General features: G+C 45.3%; 1 protein-coding gene across 2 annotated transcripts in view; it reads left to right on the top strand.

Moving 5' to 3' along the window:
* Nucleotides 1–20,028, top strand: part of foxp2 (forkhead box P2) — a 94,483-nt gene that overhangs the window by 53,634 nt on the left and 20,821 nt on the right. The window contains exons 4-8 of one of the 2 annotated variants that reach the window (XM_008292928.1): nt 7,009–7,146; nt 8,704–8,793; nt 11,278–11,458; nt 12,595–12,877; nt 14,724–14,828. In XM_008292928.1, coding sequence (XP_008291150.1) covers nt 7,027–7,146; nt 8,704–8,793; nt 11,278–11,458; nt 12,595–12,877; nt 14,724–14,828 — 779 coding nt within the window. In that variant the 5' untranslated portion in view covers nt 7,009–7,026. Of the gene's footprint in view, nt 1–7,008; nt 7,147–8,703; nt 8,794–11,277; nt 11,459–12,594; nt 12,878–14,723; nt 14,829–20,028 lie in introns of those variants that run through there. The other variant, XM_008292927.1, reaches the window with a different exon arrangement.

The raw sequence follows: 20,028 nt of genomic DNA, 5'->3' as shown, positions 1-20,028 counted from the left end.
ACACACACACACACACAAGCTGCTTCTCCACATTTGCGTAATGTGACAGGTCTATTATTACACAGTAAGCCCACGGGAGCACTCAATAAACACCTATTTCTTCCTGTAAATCCCCCTGCCTCCGCCATGCTGCTTACACGGCTCTCCCAAGGCACACAACACCCTCTCGTCTCTCCTCCATTCTCCTCTGCTCCTCACTCCCCTCCACTCTCCTCCTCTTCTCCGTGGCAATATCCCCCCTCTGAAAGGCATTTATACACTGACATTTGGAATACAAATAAAGAAACGCGGACAAGGAGAGGCGGAGAGGATTACAGAGGCCTATGAGTCTGACAGTTGTTTCGCTCGCGCTCACACGTACATAATGTATCTACACACAAGCCCGCACAACACAAGAGCGATGACAGCTACTTAAAGTTTTGCATCGCCAGAAATGACTTTGTGCAAATCTTGTTTGTTAGTTGAACGTTATTGATAAGAAACAAAGAAGCCGAGCTGTGTTAACTCTTCAGCTGGATTTGAAGATGACATCTCAGCAGACAAACCAGAACAGGTGGTGGATTTTTAAACACACCCAGCCACGTCGCCACATCTCCTTCTAGCATGTCACCCCGAGCCTCTCACTGTGACGCTCCTCTATATGTCAGGGGGCATATATGAAACAGCTAGAATGACCCCCCTAACCCCGCACCGTGAGTGTGTTAGATGTGGGGTGTGACAGTGTGAAGCTACCCCCTGACCCCACCTCCCAGTAGTTAACGTCCAATTTTAAATCATGCAAAACCTGAGAGCTCGCCCCCCCGAGCAAGTGTTGCGACTGCTGCTCTGCCCCTTTCACACCGCCAAGCCGTGAATACCTTTTTACAAGACTAATAACCTCGGTCCCATCTGTGCATTGCTCAGCTCAGAGCATGAATGAAAATATTTAATGGTTTGGTTTGTGGATCGCCGGAGATGTTGGTTTAGCCGTGTTTTCTGTAAATTTGCAGCTTTTTCCGCCCAAGCCAGTCAGCTTTGGCTGTGGGCACTGGGCCATCCGAGGAAGTGTCACACTTTTAAAGGTCAGGTCCACACGTCTCACCACTGAGCCAATATCATCTCAATAGCAGCACTCATCTGCTTATTGGCTTTCATGCGGAACACACACACACACACACACACACACAGAGATGCAGGGGAAAGGGCTGTGACGCTAGGCGCGAGTATAGGTTAGCTGACTCGAGCGGTGCGTGGCTAAAGGATGCTAGTTCACATTTACATTTATGAATATATCTCTCCGCTGCATCCCCTCTGGTTGGATCTGAAAATAGAGAAAAATTATCACAGCGAAGGGGAAAAAAGAGAGGAAGGAGGGGGGGGATATTATGTTATTCATGAGGAAAACTTCTGTTGACTCTGAGAGAGAGAAAGAGAGAGAAAAAAAAAAACGTCAGCACATTTTAAGTCAAACACCCTTGGTTACTGCTTTTGTAACCAGAAAACAAGATTTTTTTTCACGTCCCATCTCCCTCCCTACCTCTCTCTTTTTTTTTTTCTTTCTCCCCCCCCTCCTCCTCTTCTGCATTTACAACACCTACAGGACAAGATTGCTAAATTGCGAGGACAGAGCAGGTTCATCATTGTGATGCAAAAGAAGTTGAAATGCAACCCCAAGGCGAGGTAGCTGAGTTTGGGGGATCAAGAGAAAGTGAGAGGGAGGGATAAAAAAAAAAAAAAAGTAGCTCAGACCTTTGATGTAGCAGCAACAAATTTACCTTGTGACAGAAGATACATGGCTGCAATAAACGAGTTATACCAGCCCTTACACATGCAATCAGATGATTCTGGCCAGGGTGTTAATTGGATCCTAACCGGCAGATCTGATACGCCTGGGCCCCGGTGGTGAGGGGGAAAGCCTTTCCAAGTGATGAACTATAATTCACTGAGCTGCTTGAAGCACTTGTAATTTACTGTGTGTCACTGATGAAGAGGCTGATCCAGTGGAGGCCATATTACCTGCAACATCAGAGGAAAGTGCACCCCCCCTCCTCCTCCTCCTCTCTTCCACCTGCTCTCACTTGTACTCTCTCACTTTCTTTCTATTCCAGCTCTCTCCTCTCTCTCCGCACTTTCTTTTTTTTAAAAATTCCCTCCCTCTCACTCTTTCTGTCGCTCCCATTTACTCTTGAACTGTGTGCACCTGCGGGGAGGCATCAGTCGGGAGTGAATTGTGCCAGTTTAATGATAAAGGTGTGGCAATTTGTACTGATAATGACACAAACAATGTGCGCAATCTATGCCGCGCAGCCACACTGGTGTATACTGCATTCAAGAGGCTTAATCAGTGACTTTCTACATGTAGAGATAAATCAATATGGAAATTGTGCTAAGCCCGTCCCAATCTCCTCGGGCTTTTTATTAGAGGCTTTTACATGATGGGTCTTTATGTTATGATAAATTGCACTTCCCATGCACTGCTGCCAAACTGTTATGGAAATTGATTTAGGAAAACATTCAGTAATCTACTTAGCTTCAGTCCTGACAATCTAGAGTATTGATCTCCCTAAGCTGAACACACTACATGTGTTTGAGTGAGGCTCACATGCATGCGATTTTACATAGTAAACACACATGTGCCCATTTCCACACACTTGAACTTCAGAGTCAGGAGCTCGCCCGACCAGCTCGCCCTGTTGCCTCGAGTAGTCCTTTAGCGGAGCGTCCTGGCTATCAATAATCGCGTGGCCACATTTGGCAGTAATTGGCTAGTAAATGAGCAGTGTCAACCGAGAGGGAGCTGAGAGGTCAGGAGTCCACAAGCTACGACGGGGGTCTGGGTTTCGGCCTCTGGGATGCTCTGGAGATTGAGATGAAATAGGAATGGGGAGGAGTGGTGGAGGGGGTTTCTTTCTTTTTCTTTTTTTTCTTTTTTTTTTGCTTGATTTCATAATCTCTTTTTCTGTGTGTAAAATGAAGCTAGTGGCTTAATTAGCAGTGACTCTCCTGCCAAGGATCCAGAGTAATTACCGACTAGGACCCTTCCATTTCTCATTGCATTTATCTTAGCAGTGTCTGTAGCGCAGCTCAGTCCCCTGTCCAGCGCTACAGGAACCTCTGTCGCTGATAACCGCCACATATTCGTTACCCTCGCAATGTTTATGGCTGCCATCTAATCACCATTTTCCAACACCACCACCACCCCCCCCTCAACCTCCTTCTGCTTATTACTGCCAGATGAAGTGATTTGTGTGGAAAGGAAGTCAAATAAAAGGAATTCCTCTCTGTCGGACTAATTGTTTAAGTTTGAACTCTGATTCTACTTATCTCCTCCTTTAGGTAATTTGAGTTCACTCATAAAAACGTATTGCCGTGCAGATAAAGTGCCACACAGTGGAGTGGGTGTAACCGCTGGTAGTGTATCTGTCCAGCGGTCAGGATACAGACAGCTGTGTCCGACAGCCAGCGCGGCAGCAGGTAGCCGGGATGTGGTGTTTTGCATTTAATGCCAGAATGCCTCGTTAAATCAAACATAATGAGAGACTTGGGTGCCAGCTTTGCCTGGAAGAGATACCTGAGCTCTCTGTGGAAGAGCTTGACCTTTTGCAAAGCATTGGAGAGGCTGGATACAGGCTGCGGGTGTGACAAGAGTGGTGTAATGATCTGCTTGTTCTGGTGAGGGCCCCACCAGTGTTTTTACATCATGAGCCAATTTAAAGGTCCTTTGTTTTGCTCTCCAACTTTGAGGGCAAACCACATGGCTTCAAAGTTCATGCCAATAAAGCTCGTTGTTATTTCTAAGACAAGGAATATAAACAAATAGGGGTTCAAATGGCGAGGACAGTCTGAAGCAGGCTTATTTTACATTCAAATGTCTTTTTTAAAAGTCATTTGCAAGCTACTCCTTTTTAATCCAAATTTGCACTAATAAAACCAGTAGACCAACCTTTTCAGTTATTAAGGTCCCCAGTGGCTACATCAGCTGCAGCTAATTTCAAACAATTTATTAAATCCCATTAATACTTTTTTCTTTTTTTTCCTTTTTTTTTTTTTTGCACCAGTACTGGAAATATATCCTTTTGGATTCCAGAGAAACAGAGGCACAGACCAATTGGATATCACGGCTCCTCTTCCACGAAAGAGAGTCTATTCACGGTGCGTGGATGTTTACGCCACTGCCGACGTCTACTAAATGCTCATTAATTTTATCCCTTCGTGGCAAAATCATTTCAAGGAGAAGCAATTCAGCCTCCTGTTCCTTTCAATTCACCGCTCACGTCAATCAAGCCCTCCTGCAGTATCCTGCAGAATGGAGGTGTTATATTCCTGCAATTATCATGTCATATACTCGAAAATGTAAATGAACGTGTGTGTAAAATTAAATTTATGGGTTGTCAGTGAAGAATAAGAACCAGGAGAGCAATTACTTATCTGCTTTCATCTTGGAGCCTCTGATACGTCAAGCAGAAAAGCATGCAGTTAAATGCTGGAATTAGCATTGTGCTGCACTTCACAATGGACGTGGGCCAGTGCCTTTTCTCCCCTCTCTTTCTTCCTGCTGCCTTTTCTCTCTTTTTCATTCCCCTTTTTCTTTTTTTGTTTGGAGCAGTAGTGAAATGAAGATGATTATCACCTATTATGTCCCTAAAAAGCTAATGAAAGTGTAAAAGGAACTTCTTTATTTCATAACCTGGTTGTTTGCTGTTTTTATTTTCAGTATTTTTTTTTGCTATTCTTTGTTGAAGTCTTGTTTGTTGCTGAAATCCTGCATTATTCATTTACAAGTACCTGACTCGGAATGCTTAATTTTTACCACTTACACAATAAAGAAGCAGTTTGAAGTCCAGTGGAGAATTTATATTTCGTTCTACTTCACATATTCATGCGCATACATTTGTTGTAAATCCTCTACGTGTAAGCCTGCATCCTTTTCGTGAACCAAACCGTCTTTGAGCCAGCAACCCAATTAATAGTCTTAATGAGTGCATCTCTCATGTTGTTTCTCAGCTGCATTTGTCCTATTGTAATGGCATCCAACACAAAACCAGGAGTGACTGCGGGGGTAATTACTTACCTAGCAAATGTACCTTTAAGGGTTAATAACGTTGAAGGTGTAAGCACAGCATTTGCATAATTACACACGGACTGTTTAATTTGCAACTTTTGACGGCTTTTGTTCAGCACCTCGCTTATTGTGAATGCAATTTCTCTTGTGCTCTTGCATGGAGGAGTCCAGAGAAGAAAGAGATGTACCACAACATCCTCCTCCTCCTCCATCTCTTCCACCTTAGATGGAGTCCCTTCTCTCTAAGACCCTAATGAACAATGGAGGCAGGATTTGTTTGAATATGAATATGAATGTGCAGCGGGGCTGGCTGGAAGTTGACCTTCAGCTGTGATTTTCAGTTCATCAGGATTAGTCAAGGCGGGCGATCAGGAGCCACTAATGCATAATGACTTCTAAAATGAAAAATGTGTAGTGACCATGCAAATGTCTCGGCTAATCAAAGAGGGGGGAAAACCTGGGGTGGGGGGTGGGCGTCGAGGAGAGGAGAGCTAAACAAGGACGTGTCAAGGCCTGACAGAGAGAGAGAGAGAGAGAAAGGGGGTGAGAGAGGAAGACAGAGAAGGAGGGAGGGAGGAGAGACATGCATGGAAAGTAATCAAGCCAGCTTGATTAGCTGGCGATGAGGACAGGGATGTCTTATTGGCCCCTTGACACACCGTATAGGCTAGCTACTGTCATGGCAGCTCTATGCCAAACACTGTCGCAATTAGCATCCGTGAAGGTGCTGCTACATGTTGATGTTTTAATTGTGTTATAAAGCCTGTCTGTCAGGAATCTTTGTTGACAAGATGCAGCAGCTCGGGCAGGACATACCAACTCATTTGTATCTGAGCTGATTGCATGACATTTTAAAGGTCATACAGGGAAGGAAGAGACGCAGTCAGTCCAGTGAAGTATGTCAAAAAGAAACCACTGTTTTGTGAAGTGGCTACTAAACCGACTACACATACATTTCCCATGACTGAAATGTAAACATCTTCTCTCCGCCAAAAGTTGTTCAATTTTTAAGCAGCCACGAGGAGCTGAAACTCCACACTCCTAACCGTTAGCCTGCACTCCCCTGTTAGAATGCGTGCACGCAATCAAAGACAGAGGAGGAACGTATCGTCTTCCCATTGATCTGCCGCCTCAGAAGTCGCTCGCGCTGCCGCCTTAGAAGAATTTGGCGGAAATACAGGATATGTATCTTTGTTTTGTTTTGGCGTCTACTGCGCTTCGACAGCTCGTGTTTTAATGATTAGCGCCGAAAAATGACATACATTTTTCAAAATGACATGTCGCGGAGACCAGGAAACAAGTGTGTTTTTCGCTGCTTTTGTGGGAAAACTTGACAACCTTGTTTGCTGCAGAAGGCATCTAGTAAAAAAAAAAAAAAGTCACTCCACCTTTTTTTCATAATTCCCTGGTTTCTAACATTAAAAATGCTTAGGGTGAACCCCAACCTCCCAGCCGCGGCCCACCACATCACGCTGATTGTGCCTGCTATGCGTCCACTTCATCAGCATACAGTAGTTTTAATCAACTTCAGAGTTGTGCGTTTTCACACTGTTTCACAATAGCAGCACTGATAGGCATGCTAAAGTGGGGGAGTTCAAGGGTCCTGCTAATTAAGGTCTATGTCTATATAAATCCCTTACTTTTCCCAGCGGGATGAAGGCAGGAAAATAAGATGAGCAACACAAAGGCACAGCACCCATCTGTCCTTCAGCATCTCCTCTAGGCTGCCAAGCGTCACGGCCATGGGAGGCCCGCTCTCCCTACCTCTCAAACCACCAATTACCACATTCCCAGTAGATCCATGGCACTATGCCTGACGCACTTCTCTAATGCTCTATTTATCAAACTTTCTCCCATTTTGCTCATCTTTCCATCCGTTTCACTCCCGCGCTCTCATTGTTTACCTTCTTTCTCCTCTCTCTCTTGTCGCTCCTTCCACCATTTTCTCCCTCGTCCTCTGTGTCCAGGTTCCAGTGTCAGTGGCCATGATGAGTCCCCAGGTGATCACGCCGCAACAGATGCAGCAGATCCTCCAGCAGCAGGTGCTTTCCCCCCAGCAGCTCCAGGCCCTGCTCCAGCAGCAGCAAGCCGTGATGCTGCAGCAGGTAAACACGCTGGACGCACGCAGCGCCGAACAAACATTTTGACACAAGCGCTGTGGCAGACACGGCTACACAGATTTGGCTGTTGTGTCTGCAGACAGATGCAAAAAAAAAAAAAATGCACACATAAACCCCCACGCAACCCCTGAGTCATTCCTGTGCCAGCGTATCACAGCCACCAGTCGCTCATGCCAACTCACCGCAGCCCGGTGTCCTTGACACGCTTACAAAGAGGGATCTGAAATTGACGTACTTGTTCGTGTCACCTCTAATTAACTGTCTCTAGTGTGTCGCTGGTTCAATTCCCTGACAAGCATCCATCAGGGACTGAGAGAGTAGGGCACAGTTGGGCTGAGTGATGGGTGATAGATGATGTAATATTTGGAATCAACTTGAGGAAGCACACACTTGACGCCGTCTCATGTCAGAGCTGAAACGCGTGTCTCATTCATAGATTTGATTAAGGAAAAGAGAATAGTTTAATTAAGAATGTCAGTCATTCTGATTATTTCTCTTCATTAAGAGTCCCACAACTCGAGATCTGGTTTCAGTGCAATCGCACGCCTTTACTTGGGGTTTTCATAGCAAGCAGACGCATTTGTCTGAAAATTTGACTCAACATTTCTTGTTAACATTTAACTATATACAGATAGCATGGTCAGTCTAGCAATGTTGATCATCTTGAATCAAATCTTTCATACAGAACTTGTGTCCTAAATCCAAAATCAAAAGGAATCACAAAGTCAAAACCTGCCCTAAGTTAGCATACAACAGAGTACTTTTGTTGATTTATGCAGATAAAGTGACTTCATTTTCAATTGCTCCTCGAGCTCCCATTTATTTTTGACATTACTGTCCGTTAAATCATGTGGATATTTCAGTGGCAATTTGCTCAGAACTGGGACATGCATTGCATTGGCCCGCTTCGTGGACTTCTGTTTTCAGGCCAAAGAGCCATCTGTAGATTACATGAAACAAAACATGAGTTTAAATAGCCGTCGCGCAATGTGTGTTAAAGGCTCAGTGTAGCAGTCCTGAGAGGGTTTATTCTGTTTCTTTCATTCGCTCCAAAAGAAGCTAATGCACTCTAGAGGCCAAATGCACAGTTAATATGATGGATTGTTGTCCCTACAGAACTGTGGGACTATTAAACAGATCACATGAAAAGAACTGTGAAAGACAGCAAGGATGCAAATGCCAAAAGCAGCAGAAAATGTAACTGACATTGTGCAACAGTTTATGTAATACAAACCATGTGAAGTTCCAGTGGAAATCATATAATGCAGGCAAGATTGGGAACAAATGTCTTGATGTTTGTGAGGGATGCTCTCTGATGTGTGTCAGTTGGGATTAATTGTACATCCCCAACATTGCTCTAAGTCTGAGTCATGTAATTTATAGCATTTAGAAGACATCCTAGATCAACCTATCTAAGTCTGCTTAGTAGTCTATGGATATCTCAGGATGATTTCGGTTTAGAAATGAGACCACTGAGAGATGTGTACAAATATGTGTTCACTCGTCCTTATCTTCCACCTTTTTCTTTGTGTCTCTGTGCAGCAACACCTGCAGGAATTTTATAAGAAACAACAGGAGCAGCTCCATCTGCAGCTTCTCCAGCAGCAACACCCTGGCAAGCAGGCTAAAGAGGTATGTGCATCATGAACTGGGGTTGTAGGGAGCCAAAGAGAATCCTGGTCAACTCAAGTCTTACTTGCCTTTAAACCAATTGATTGGTTTTGGAGGAAAAACTCTTGAGTGCACATAGAACTACATTGTATTAACTCATGATTTTGCCACAAAAAATATTGTGGAATATAACTCAGGCAAGTTAGAGTGTTGTTCTTCGATGATATGTCGTGTTGGTTGTTATTGTTTTTAACAAAATTCAACCACAGGAATGAATTCTGAGACATGGTTATGGGAAGTAAACATAATCAAGTAAATGTTAAATAAGTTCAACTCTACAGTGGCCATTAGGTTGGGCCAATTCAAAGTTGATAAAATGCAGGGTTGTTCATAGGTAGTCTGTTCCTCCTGCCACAAAAAATAATGGATTTTCATGTGGAACTTTTATTCTTACGAAAATACCACTGGAGATTGTTCGACCAATAACAGTGAGAGTATATCAGCCAGCCAATCGACCAGTTGTTGTGGACAGTACAGCCCTGCTACATACACTTTCAGCACCATATAGCAAATATTTAACACAAAGGGGATGGAAAGGTGGACTCACATGGCATCTGGCATCGACACAGATTCAGTATACATTCCACATTCTTTCACTCAAAAAGATGACAGGTTTCAGGCTTCGAACTAAACTAATTAAACTGTTTAAGTTATGAGAAGTGCAATTAGGCTAACCCCATAACACACACACACACACACCGATTCTAGTTATACTTATGTGACAGTTCCTGCTATGAAGGTATGAAGAGTCCGACTCCATTAATGAAGTGTTTCAAGTGACGTTCGCACACATGCTCTCGCGCTGATTTATAGAAAGGAAACCAGAGACAAAGGGTCCTGCGTCCAACTCGTTAATGAACTGTTTCCGTGGCCATACAAACACACACAAACACGCGCGCCGCCGCTAAAGTTGCAGTGTACGGCGCTCATAAATCACGGTGACAGGCAGCCGGTCGACAGACACTGCTCTGTCTCGTTCTCTTTGGCTATCAGAAGAGAGGAGACAAGCATGACAGCCTTAACCGCATTTGCGTAACGGTGTTGGTGCTGAGTCCTCAAGAGCCAGTCCGGGGCCACATCCAGACAACACTGTATGTGTGGAAGCAGTTAAATTGATAAGGAAAAAAGGTATCACATAAACACACACATTCTGCCATTCTCCCTCTCTTTTTTTTTTTGATGTCGTGCCTCTCAGTGTCTCCTCAAGCAGCCCATTATGCTGCCCCTACAGGAAGTCGCAACTGACCTCCCGGCGGCTTTGTTTCTGTTTGGATTTGCGAATAGAGTTTTTCAAGGGGCCTCGCCATCAAATATGGAATAGAAATTGCTCCCTTATTTCTCTTGAGGCGGGGTGGAGGGTTGTGAGGGACAAACCGCCTCCCTCCACCACTCCATTATGCAGCCTGTTTTCCAGTGAGCGCATCACAAGTTTTGGCCCCCTTCCTCCTCCGCCTCCTCCTCCTCCGTCCCTCCACCTTCGTACTTTTCCAGGTGCACCACAATACAACACACGAGCATGACACGGTGCATGCACATACACGTGTATAGAGAGGAGAGGAGAACAAAAACTAGCTAGTTAAAACATTATTTATGTCCTTCTGGAATATAGTAATGACACGGGTTTTCATAGTTTGATATAGGTGTTTGTGATATGGCACTGTTTCCCTAAAACTCTCTCCCTCTCTGACTTGTTTTGCAGCGGTGACTGAGTTTGATGTTTTTCCATTTTGTTGTTGTTTTTGTTGTTGTTTTGCACAGGGCTTACGCAATTGCCTGTCTGGCCCAGCGATAAACAATTCTGTGAGGCAGCGAGGAGAGCTGAGAGGGAGTGGAAGCAGGGGCGGCGGTGGGGGCGTAGCGGCGTGTTTGTGCGCGCACGTGTGCGTTTGCGCTTGTGTCTATGCGTTCACACGCACATGAAAGCTGTAAATCTCTCATTCTGCCAGTTCCCTCTGGTCACATAAGCTGTAACAGACCATCAGTGAAGGCGAGACAATTAACTATCAGGGGTGGTGGAGGGGTGTGGGACGGGGGATTATACCAGAGGCTTAGTATCATACACAATCACAAGCCACATACACTGACAGGCTCGAGAGCTGGTATATCAGCACAGCTTTGTGTCTGTTTGTGTGTGCCTGCGTTCGTGGACATGAACACACATAAAGAGAGAAGGCAACAGCACTGTGGTACAGCCCAAAAAAAAACAGGAGGAAAGTGAGCGCAGACAGAGAGGGAGAGCGTGCAGGGAGCAGAAGAAGAGCCAGAGAGGTATAGCTAAGGTCACAGCAGAGGCGAGCGACTCTCGGTGCACAAACGCCGCTCCGTCTTCTCTCTCCTCTCCCGCTCTCTCAGTTGTTAATTCGCCTGTAATTTTCCCTCCCCTCCTCTCCTCTCCTCTCCGCTCCTCTCTTGCTCCTCACTTCCTCCTCCTCCTCCTCTCTATAGCAACAGCAGCAGCAGCAGCAGCTGGCCGCCCAGCAGCTCGTCTTCCAGCAGCAGCTCCTGCAGATGCAGCAGCTCCAACAGCAGCAGCACCTGCTCAACATGCAGCGGCAGGGCCTGCTCTCGCTGCCTGGGCCCGCTCCAGGCCAGGCCGCCCTGCCCGGACAGACCCTGCCCCCACAAGGTAAGAGGAGGAGGGAACCGGAGGAGAAGTGGCGGGAGGAAGAGGGAGTAGGGATGATCTTGAGCACGTGACTTGCACATACTTCCTGGGTGTCTGTGTGGGTGCCTTTCATTGTTTCTCCCCGCTGTCAGTCCTCTTCTGTCTTTCTGTCCTGCCTATCTTTGCTTTTCTAATTGGTATGCACCTGTGTCCCTGTTGCGTTATCTCTAAGTATGTCTGTCTGTGTGCCTTCTCCTCATTGGTATGCTCTTCTACCATCCACTTTGTCCCTAACTCTCCACATGATTCTTTTGTTTAGTCTTTTATTCTTCCTTTCTCTTACTCCCTCTCTTCTTGTCTGATTATGGCTTTCTTTGTCTACCTCTGTTTCTCTCTCAGCTCTGCTCTTGCCTCTGTTTGTGTTTGTTGTTTTTCCATCTCTGTTTCTATTCCCCCGCTCCCCAACCCCACCGCCCCCCTCCTTCCAGCAGCGGTTGTTGTTGTTGTTGTTGTTTACTGCCTTTACTGAGAACCAGGGAGAGGCGAAAGAGAAGAATAAAATACGAGAGAGAGATAGAGGCTCCATTTTCTCCTCCTGAGCCAAGTAAACACCTATGTTTGTTGTTTACCACCAAAATGGCGGAGACAGAAAACAACAGGCAGGGAGATGTTAGAAGCAAATCAAAGGAGTGACTATTGCCTAATTAGTTGCCAAGCCGAAAACAAGCAGTGGACAAAGCTTGTTTGTCTCAGACATAATCAATGTTTCATAGTTCTTCCTCATTGACAACATTCAAGTCTTAGTGACTGAGAGCTGCACAAGTGATCTCTTATCAGTTTTAAATCAGCATCTAACTGGGCAGAGAAGAAGAGCACCCCACTTGGTTTTATTGATCAGAAAAGTATGAGTTCAAACGCTGCAAGAGAGCAGCACAGTGGTGTAGTCACTTAGTGAGAGCAAGGCCTTGAGTCATGCAGCTTTGTGGAACTTTTCTGGATTCTGAAAAAAACTTTACAGAGTTGTCTCACACCAGATACAAGAGTTTGTATTTAGCATACAGTACGTTCTCCCTACTCAACCCCTCATTCTCCTCTCTGTCTCTGCTTCCCTGTCTGTTTCCCCCATTTTCTCCCTCTCTCCCTCCTGGTGTCTCCAGCTGGCTTAAGCCCCGCAGAGCTCCAGCAGTTGTGGAAGGACGTGACCGGAGGCGGCGGTCACACCATGGAGGACAACGGCATCAAACACAGCAACAGCGGCACCGGCACCGGCGTGAGCGGCGGCGGCGGTTTAGACCTCTCCACCAACAACTCTTCTTCAACTACCTCCTCCTCCAATCCCGCCAAAGCATCGCCGCCCATCTCTCACCATTCCATCGCCAACGGACAGTCTCCGGCCCTCAACCACAGACGAGAGAGGGAAAGGGAAAGGGAGCGAGAGAGGTAAAACAACTGAAATGTCACCCACCAAGGAACAAGGCGGAGAAGATGAAAAGTTTACAGCAGCGCACAAGCTGCTTGTTGTTCAGTGTAGGAACACATCAGAACGCAGCAACAATCTGCAGCATTGTTACTTCAGGGGGGAAAAAAGGATGTTTTGTTTATTTATTCAATAGTTTATTAGTGTCTTGGTGATATTTAAAAAAAAAAAAAATAAGAGGCTTGTTCTCCCAGGGGACCGTGCGTGCCATTGAACACACTTAGCTTGCGCACACATATCAAACGCAAGGAGAGGAAGCCATGCAGGCAGGCGCACTTACAACAAACCTCTCTGGCAGGCAAGACAAGGTAACCCCCTTGTACATTAAGTATTTAGTGCTTTCTCTTTTTTTTTTCCTCTTTTGAAAATTACCTTCCTTGCTTGCTTGTCATGTAAACAGAATACGTGATGCCTTGAGTGGCGTTTCCAGGATGTTTATCCTTGTGATGGCGTCTTTTATAAATGCAGCCAGCACCGAAACACTGACTGTTCACATATCTGCCTATCTGGCCCATGCATTATTCAAAGGCTTTTCTTGGGCGATATTATAATAAGGACTTAGGGTAGCAGTGTGTGTGTCTGCATAGATGCTTGGTAGAGACTCACACTGGAGGTGGAAGTGCTGTGTAATTGGTTTAAAGTAGATGCTATCTCTCCAGTACCACTAAAAGGAGGCTTGAAAAAGATATCTTTAGAAGGAAGACAGAGAGAAAGAGAGAGGTTGGGAATGTATGAGAAGAGAGGGAAGAAAGGAAGGAGGAAAAAAAAAAAAGGACTTTTTATCTGCTCGTGTCCCGAGGGGTGTGTGGTGTCTCATAATGATCGAACAAGGAGTATTGTCAGGAGCACTGCTTACTAACATGCCATGGATCGATGTGGGGAAAGCCCCTCTGTAAAACACAGTGTGAGCTCTGCCAGCACTAACACACACACACACACACACACACACACACACACACACACACACACACAACCATATATTCATGGTCTGCACTGGCAGGCAGGCATGCATGTAGTCCTCGACCACACACGCACAGGCATAACCTATAAGCAGACAAACACACACCGAGACACCGGCTGTACACAACGTACTCTCATTCACATTTTCACACAAAGACAGACGCACACACACCAGTGCCAAGCCTAAAGGTTAAACTGTCATCTTTAATAGGATGTGCTGTCTAGGCAGGGTCGTAACTTATTTGGGTGCCATTTGAAAAACGCCAGAACACCCCTGCTCCCCTCGTCCTCAAAGAACATAAGTTACACAGAGTATTAATCTCCTGATGAAAATTATATGGCTGTCTGGATTTTTAATGTTTACTTGAAAGCCTCCACCCCTCCTCCCCATAATAGCTTTACAAGATGGGATGGTGGCTGTGGTGGAGACAAAGCTGCAGCTCACTCCACATTTCCACTTGGGGGTTGTTAGTTGGACCTATATTTCTCACACATTAGGCCATACTGTGTAATGTCGTTAGCATGTAGTGATTATTTAGATTGAATGGAGATCGGTGGTTGCTTTCTGACACCCCTGTGTTCACCAACTTCTGCTAGTACATTTATATGTCTCCCTTTCTCCCTCTAACTCCTGTCTAGCTTTTTTTTATTGAGCAATTGACATGTTTTGACCTCTTTCTGCTTGTTTTTAACCTTACACAAACTGTCTTTAGCAGCTTTTATAATGAACTTGAAGCTCCCCTGCTCCTCTCACTCTCCACACCTCCCTTCCTCTTCATCTCCTGTTTCGTATTTGCTCATTTTTTACTCTGCTCGTCTTTTTTTTTTTCCCCTCTGTTCTTTTTTTAGTACACTACATGAAGAAAGCGGAGGGACCCACCCCCTGTACGGTCATGGCGTGTGCAAGTGGCCCGGCTGTGAGAACATCTGCGAGGACTTTGGACAGTTTTTGAAGTAAGAGCGCGCCCCGTGACAGAGATGTAACGCCGCGGACGATATCCGCTCACCTCTCCCTGTTAACACCATGTGGTAGAAGCTATTTTATTGTGAAACGCACAAAAGTTATCCCCCTCTCAGTACAGCGCCTCCTCTCTCAGTGGGTACAGGGGCTTAACAAAGAAAACATCACTGCCTTTCAAAGAGCACATTTTGACCTTCTAGACAGCTAGTTGACAGGGTTCTGCTCTAGCAATGCAGGATTCAAACCAACTCTGATCCATAACAAATTTCCTTCCTGGCGTGGAGGGGCCTGATAGGTTTGTGAAAAAAGCGTCAAAAGCTAATGGCAACTCGCACGGCCGCACACTTACCTCCACAACAAAGGCCCCCATTCACTGTTGTCATGGTGCAGGCGCCAGAGCGAATGAACTCTTCATGCTCCATCAACAATTTAGTTAATTAGCTCATTTGTAATTGGCCGGCTTTGTTGCCTGGATGTTAGTGGGGGGACATCAAAGGAAGAAGGTGTTTGCAGCACTGCCGATTACAGGTTATCACATTGCCACTCACTGAGAGTCTCTCTCTCTCTTTCTCTCTCCCTCCCTCTCTCTCTCTCTCTCTCTCTCACACTCTTTCCCTGGTTCCCTGCTCTCACACAGAGAAGAAAAGAAAGGGAAAGCTTTAATTTGAATATTCTAATTAGATTTGTAATTAACTGTGAAATAACGATCTGGCGAGTGTTTTTCATGGGCTGTAAATGTCCATGTGAATTCGCATAAACTCTTGAAATCAGGACATTGTTCCGGCTTATTTTCCAAATTATACATTTCTCTACAGTAGTGACTGTAATAAGTTGCAGAAAGCAAAAAAAAAAAAAAAGGAAAAAAATGTACTGATACAAGAAACTGGTGCACCCATGGGGAGCTGCTGTAGGATTTAGGTCAGGCTTTTGCTAATTCTACACCAGCTTTTGAATTAAAGATAAAAGGTGCGTCTGTGAAATGAAATGACTCTAATAAACACACTGTTTACCGGTCTTTTCAAAGACACAGCCAGGCAGTACATTAGGCTTCGTTTTCACACACTGTCAAGGCATGTGATACACCTCAAGGAACCGTAATTGACAGCGATGGATTTAAATGAATCAGAGGTGAATATATATTACAACTGCAGCCTGACAAGTGTGTTTGCTTATCCCCTGTGGAAAATGCACCACATACATGTCAATGTCAATATCAGCGCACATCCATAGGCATCATGTAGTATAATTCTCGAAGTCGTGCTTATGTAAAGCCAGTTTGCTGTGCACAATCCATCGTCCGACCTGGACTACATGTACACTGGTCCAGGTAGAACAGTTTGCCTTGCAGCTTGGGACCAGATGCGTGCGTGATAAGGCAAGCCTGTGTCGGATTAGCAGGTTTTCTGATATCTTGTCCTATCACCTTAATACACTTTCCTAAAGAAGACATCAGTCTATTCCTCTGCACTTTACGCTCTGTTCACACGCAAACGCACGTAAGTCTGTGTGCTCTGAGGATACTGTGTCTAGGTAGCTTAGCCGGTTATTTAGGTGAGGGCCAGAGAAACACAGTGCAAGGCGATGTGTCTGCGAATCCCGTAAGCTGGGTAAGCCAATGCAGCAGTTGCACGGTTGTAAAGACAAACTGAGAGAGCGAGCAAGACACGAGGAGAGAAAACAGGTAGATTTCAAACTTAAAAGCGAGAGCACAGGTTGGCAGACGGTTTTGTAAGAACACTTGCCAGAACATTGGCTGCTACAAAACAGAACCGCCTCACACACACACACACACACATCTGTGCAAGTCAGAGGCTGGCTCTATACTGTAACCCAGCCAGCACATGAAAACAGACACCAACAAAGAAGGCAGGCTCGTCATCAGAACAAAGATGACTGCTCGGTGGCGTGCCTTGGAGCGGTGATTGTAGGTGTCAGAGGGAGTCCTTTTATGTTTCCGGAGATGCCAGTCGACTACACACACACCGACGCGCACGCACACACACACACACACACACACACACACACACACAGAGGCACAGTTTAAACGGGGTTACATAAAGTGGGTGTCAGATTTAGATGACAGTTTAGATGTTGGTAGTTGGGTGTGGGTTACGTGTGCCGGGGAGAGGCGGCGGGAGGGGAACCCAAGTCAAGCCGGCGTCTCGTAGCTCGCTGCAGGAGCTCGGCTCAGCGGCGGTGACACGTTTAGTCATCTATTGTTTTGTTGCATGAAGAAACTTGTCAAGATCAGCATTTAATAGCTCTTCAGCGTGCTTTTAAGTGTTCTCACCTGGAAAAGGTAGCCGCGAGGAGGCTGGCACCCCGAATTAGCTCTGTGAAGTTCAAAATGAAACAATATTGCGGGGAATGTTTCTTGAGCGGTGGGTGTTGCGAGTCGTGGGGGTGTATTTGTGTTAGGTACACGAAGAAGGGAGAGGGAGGAACATTAGTGCTTTTAGGTGATGTGCTTGAGCTATTTTTGTGGGAGGCTTTTGGTAAGAGATTCATAATGCAATTAATGCAACTTCATGTGTATCATTTGCCATATTTGTCAGTGCAACGCCTCCCTCTTGGGTTCTGCAGGTTTTTATATCTTTATCAAAGCCGAAACAGATCCAGGTTGTTGTTTCTTCTCCAGAATACACACACACCTTCCTCCTCCCCCCCTCCTCCCGCTACTTTGACTCTTCACCTTGTGTACCCCTTTTAAATCAATGTCCTCCCACCTCAACGAAACACTCGCTCGCCACGCATAAACAGACGCTCACTCCCGCACACACTCGCACCGAACTCTTCCGCTTTCTGTCACCACTCAGCTCTCCTTATTACTGGCAGGAAAGGCAGGCTCTATGTTAAAATGGCAAGCTCAGCCGCTAACCTGAACGCTGGTGTCTGTAACCCACTGCTAATTAAACCCACAAGGCAGCAGCCAAGTGTCTTTGTCTCTGTATAACGTACACATACACACAGTGTGGAGGCAGGCAGGCGGCGAGGCAGGCCCCCGGCCCCTGGATAGCTAAGCTCTCCTCTACTATTCCACATGTCTGCTGCACTGTGACAAGACCTTTAAAACGGAGGGCATTACTTACGCACCACCACCAAGGGGAGAGGGGGAGTGTGTGTGGAAGTGTGTGAGGATGTGTATGCATGCTTGCGAATAAGTCCTTGTTTATGCATGCTCGTAGGTGTGCAGCACATGTGTACATGCATATGGCTGCTTGTATACTGCATGTGTGACTGAGTTGGTGAGTGTGTCAGACAGTTAGGGGGGCTAACTTTCTCTGCTGGGCCTTTTTCACCCCTGATAATACACACAGACAATTAGCAGAAGTGTATCATCCATATATGCTGGCTTGAGTAGATTTATTATTGGGCCCTTAGTGTACGCTGATGGCCTATACATATTCATGTAGCCAGCAATGGGGGAAAAACCTTTGAGATGTTTTGTTCCCTTCTCTTTAAAAGAAAAGAGAAATTACAGGATCCGATAAAAAAAAAAAAAGAGGAAGAAATCTTTATCTAGGGGTTGAAAAACAACAGCTGTGTCTCACCCCTCCCTCACCCTCCACTTATCGGCCTCTTTGTCTCTTTACTTGCTGTTATTTGCTTTTGGTTTCTCTACCTTGGCTACATCCCTCAATCTCCATCTACATCCTTTCTTCCCCCTGTTCTCACATGGCCTTCATCACATGGGTAATTCCCTCAAAGGCAGAAATCAATGCTCCTCTCCAGAATGACTCATGAACAGTAAACATAAACAGTAGCCAGCCATGCCTGACAGCGAGACCTGCTTCATCCACCTGCAAGTTTGAGTGCTTACACTTCAAAGCTGCAGTTAAACTGACTCCCTGTGACTCCTTCTTTTTTTTTTGTCTTGGAGTAAATTTACATTCTAACCTTCAAATTATTTAGTTTGGTTATAATTAATGCAGCTTAAAAGGCAGTAGAGCAAAGTCAAGTAAATCATCCAACACAATAAGAGGACAGACAGTTTTAATTCAAAGATTTCAGTAAATAAGGTGTTCTTTCATTATTGTTTTCAGTCTGCCCATCTGTGTCTGCCCCCCTCCTCTGTTTCTGTCTTTGTGTGGCATTATTAATGCACAGTAGGACAAGCTGCCATTTGAATATTTCATAAACGCATGTAGTAATCTCCCTGTAATCGCCTTGCTAACTGGCCAGCAGTGGAAAAGGATGCAGGAAGCTGGAGGACTGCTGCGAGGGCCTTCACGCACAAACACAAAATATAAGAGAAACAAGCTGCTTGTCGATGAATGGCTTAATAAAGATTTCCTCCTTCTCTGTCTTTTTTTTTTCTTTTTTGTGAAACAAGGTATCTTCAGGGACAGCGAGCAGGCCGCTCTGTGCTTTTGAAGCAGCTGTAATTCATGACACACGCCATACATCAAGTGCATAAGATAGCATTATGGGCAGTGAAATGAAAAGGGTATTTGCAACATTAGTTCCCTCATCCTGCGAGGGACGTGATTAAATGATTAATGAAATGCCCCCTTTTTGCATGCGCATTCTGAAACAGCAATTAGGCACAGGGCTGAAGAAATCCACCAGTTCGTCCCTCCCCTTTCTGCTGCTATCCTTCATCTGTCCCTCTCCCCACCCCTTCCTTTTTTTTTTTTTTTTTTAATACTACCTCATTCTTGATTTATAATGAAAAATTTTCTGAGCATTAGACCTGAAATGGTTACAAAAGTATAAGCAGGGACAAGACGGAATGGATTTAAATGTGTTCGGTCTAATTGAAAGGTACAGTGCTATTGTGATTACAAATGTTCTATTCAGCTTTTGATTGGCAGGCCAGGAGAAGCCGGCTCGATGAGTTGTCTTGTTTTGCACATTGCAGATAAACAAGAAGCGAGAGAATAGAGGAATATGTGGTGGGAGTGTGTATTTTTGTGTGCCCTTTTTTTTTGTGTGTGTGCGTGTGTGCGCGCGCCAATCAGTGTTTGTGCGAGTTCGTGATAATGTAAGCGAGCGTGTGTGTTCTTAGATAAAGTGAACGCCAGAGAGAGATTTTGTACTCCCTCTAATGCACTGGAGGCAGCGCTGTAAATGATCATTGAAGGGTCTGCAAGCTAACCTATAATTACTGGAGATAAAGTGGCAGCTCTGGCATTTCATAAGCATGCCTCCTCAAAGCTTGCTTTGTGAGTTTGTCACCAATGATCATTTAGA

The sequence above is a fragment of the Stegastes partitus genome, unplaced genomic scaffold, assembly GCF_000690725.1.
Source record: "Stegastes partitus isolate 25-593 unplaced genomic scaffold, Stegastes_partitus-1.0.2 Scaffold845, whole genome shotgun sequence".
Taxonomy (NCBI): Eukaryota; Metazoa; Chordata; class Actinopteri; family Pomacentridae; genus Stegastes; species Stegastes partitus.
The sequence above is the reverse complement of the archived record's forward strand: the minus strand, read 5'-3'. Positions and strand labels throughout refer to the sequence as shown.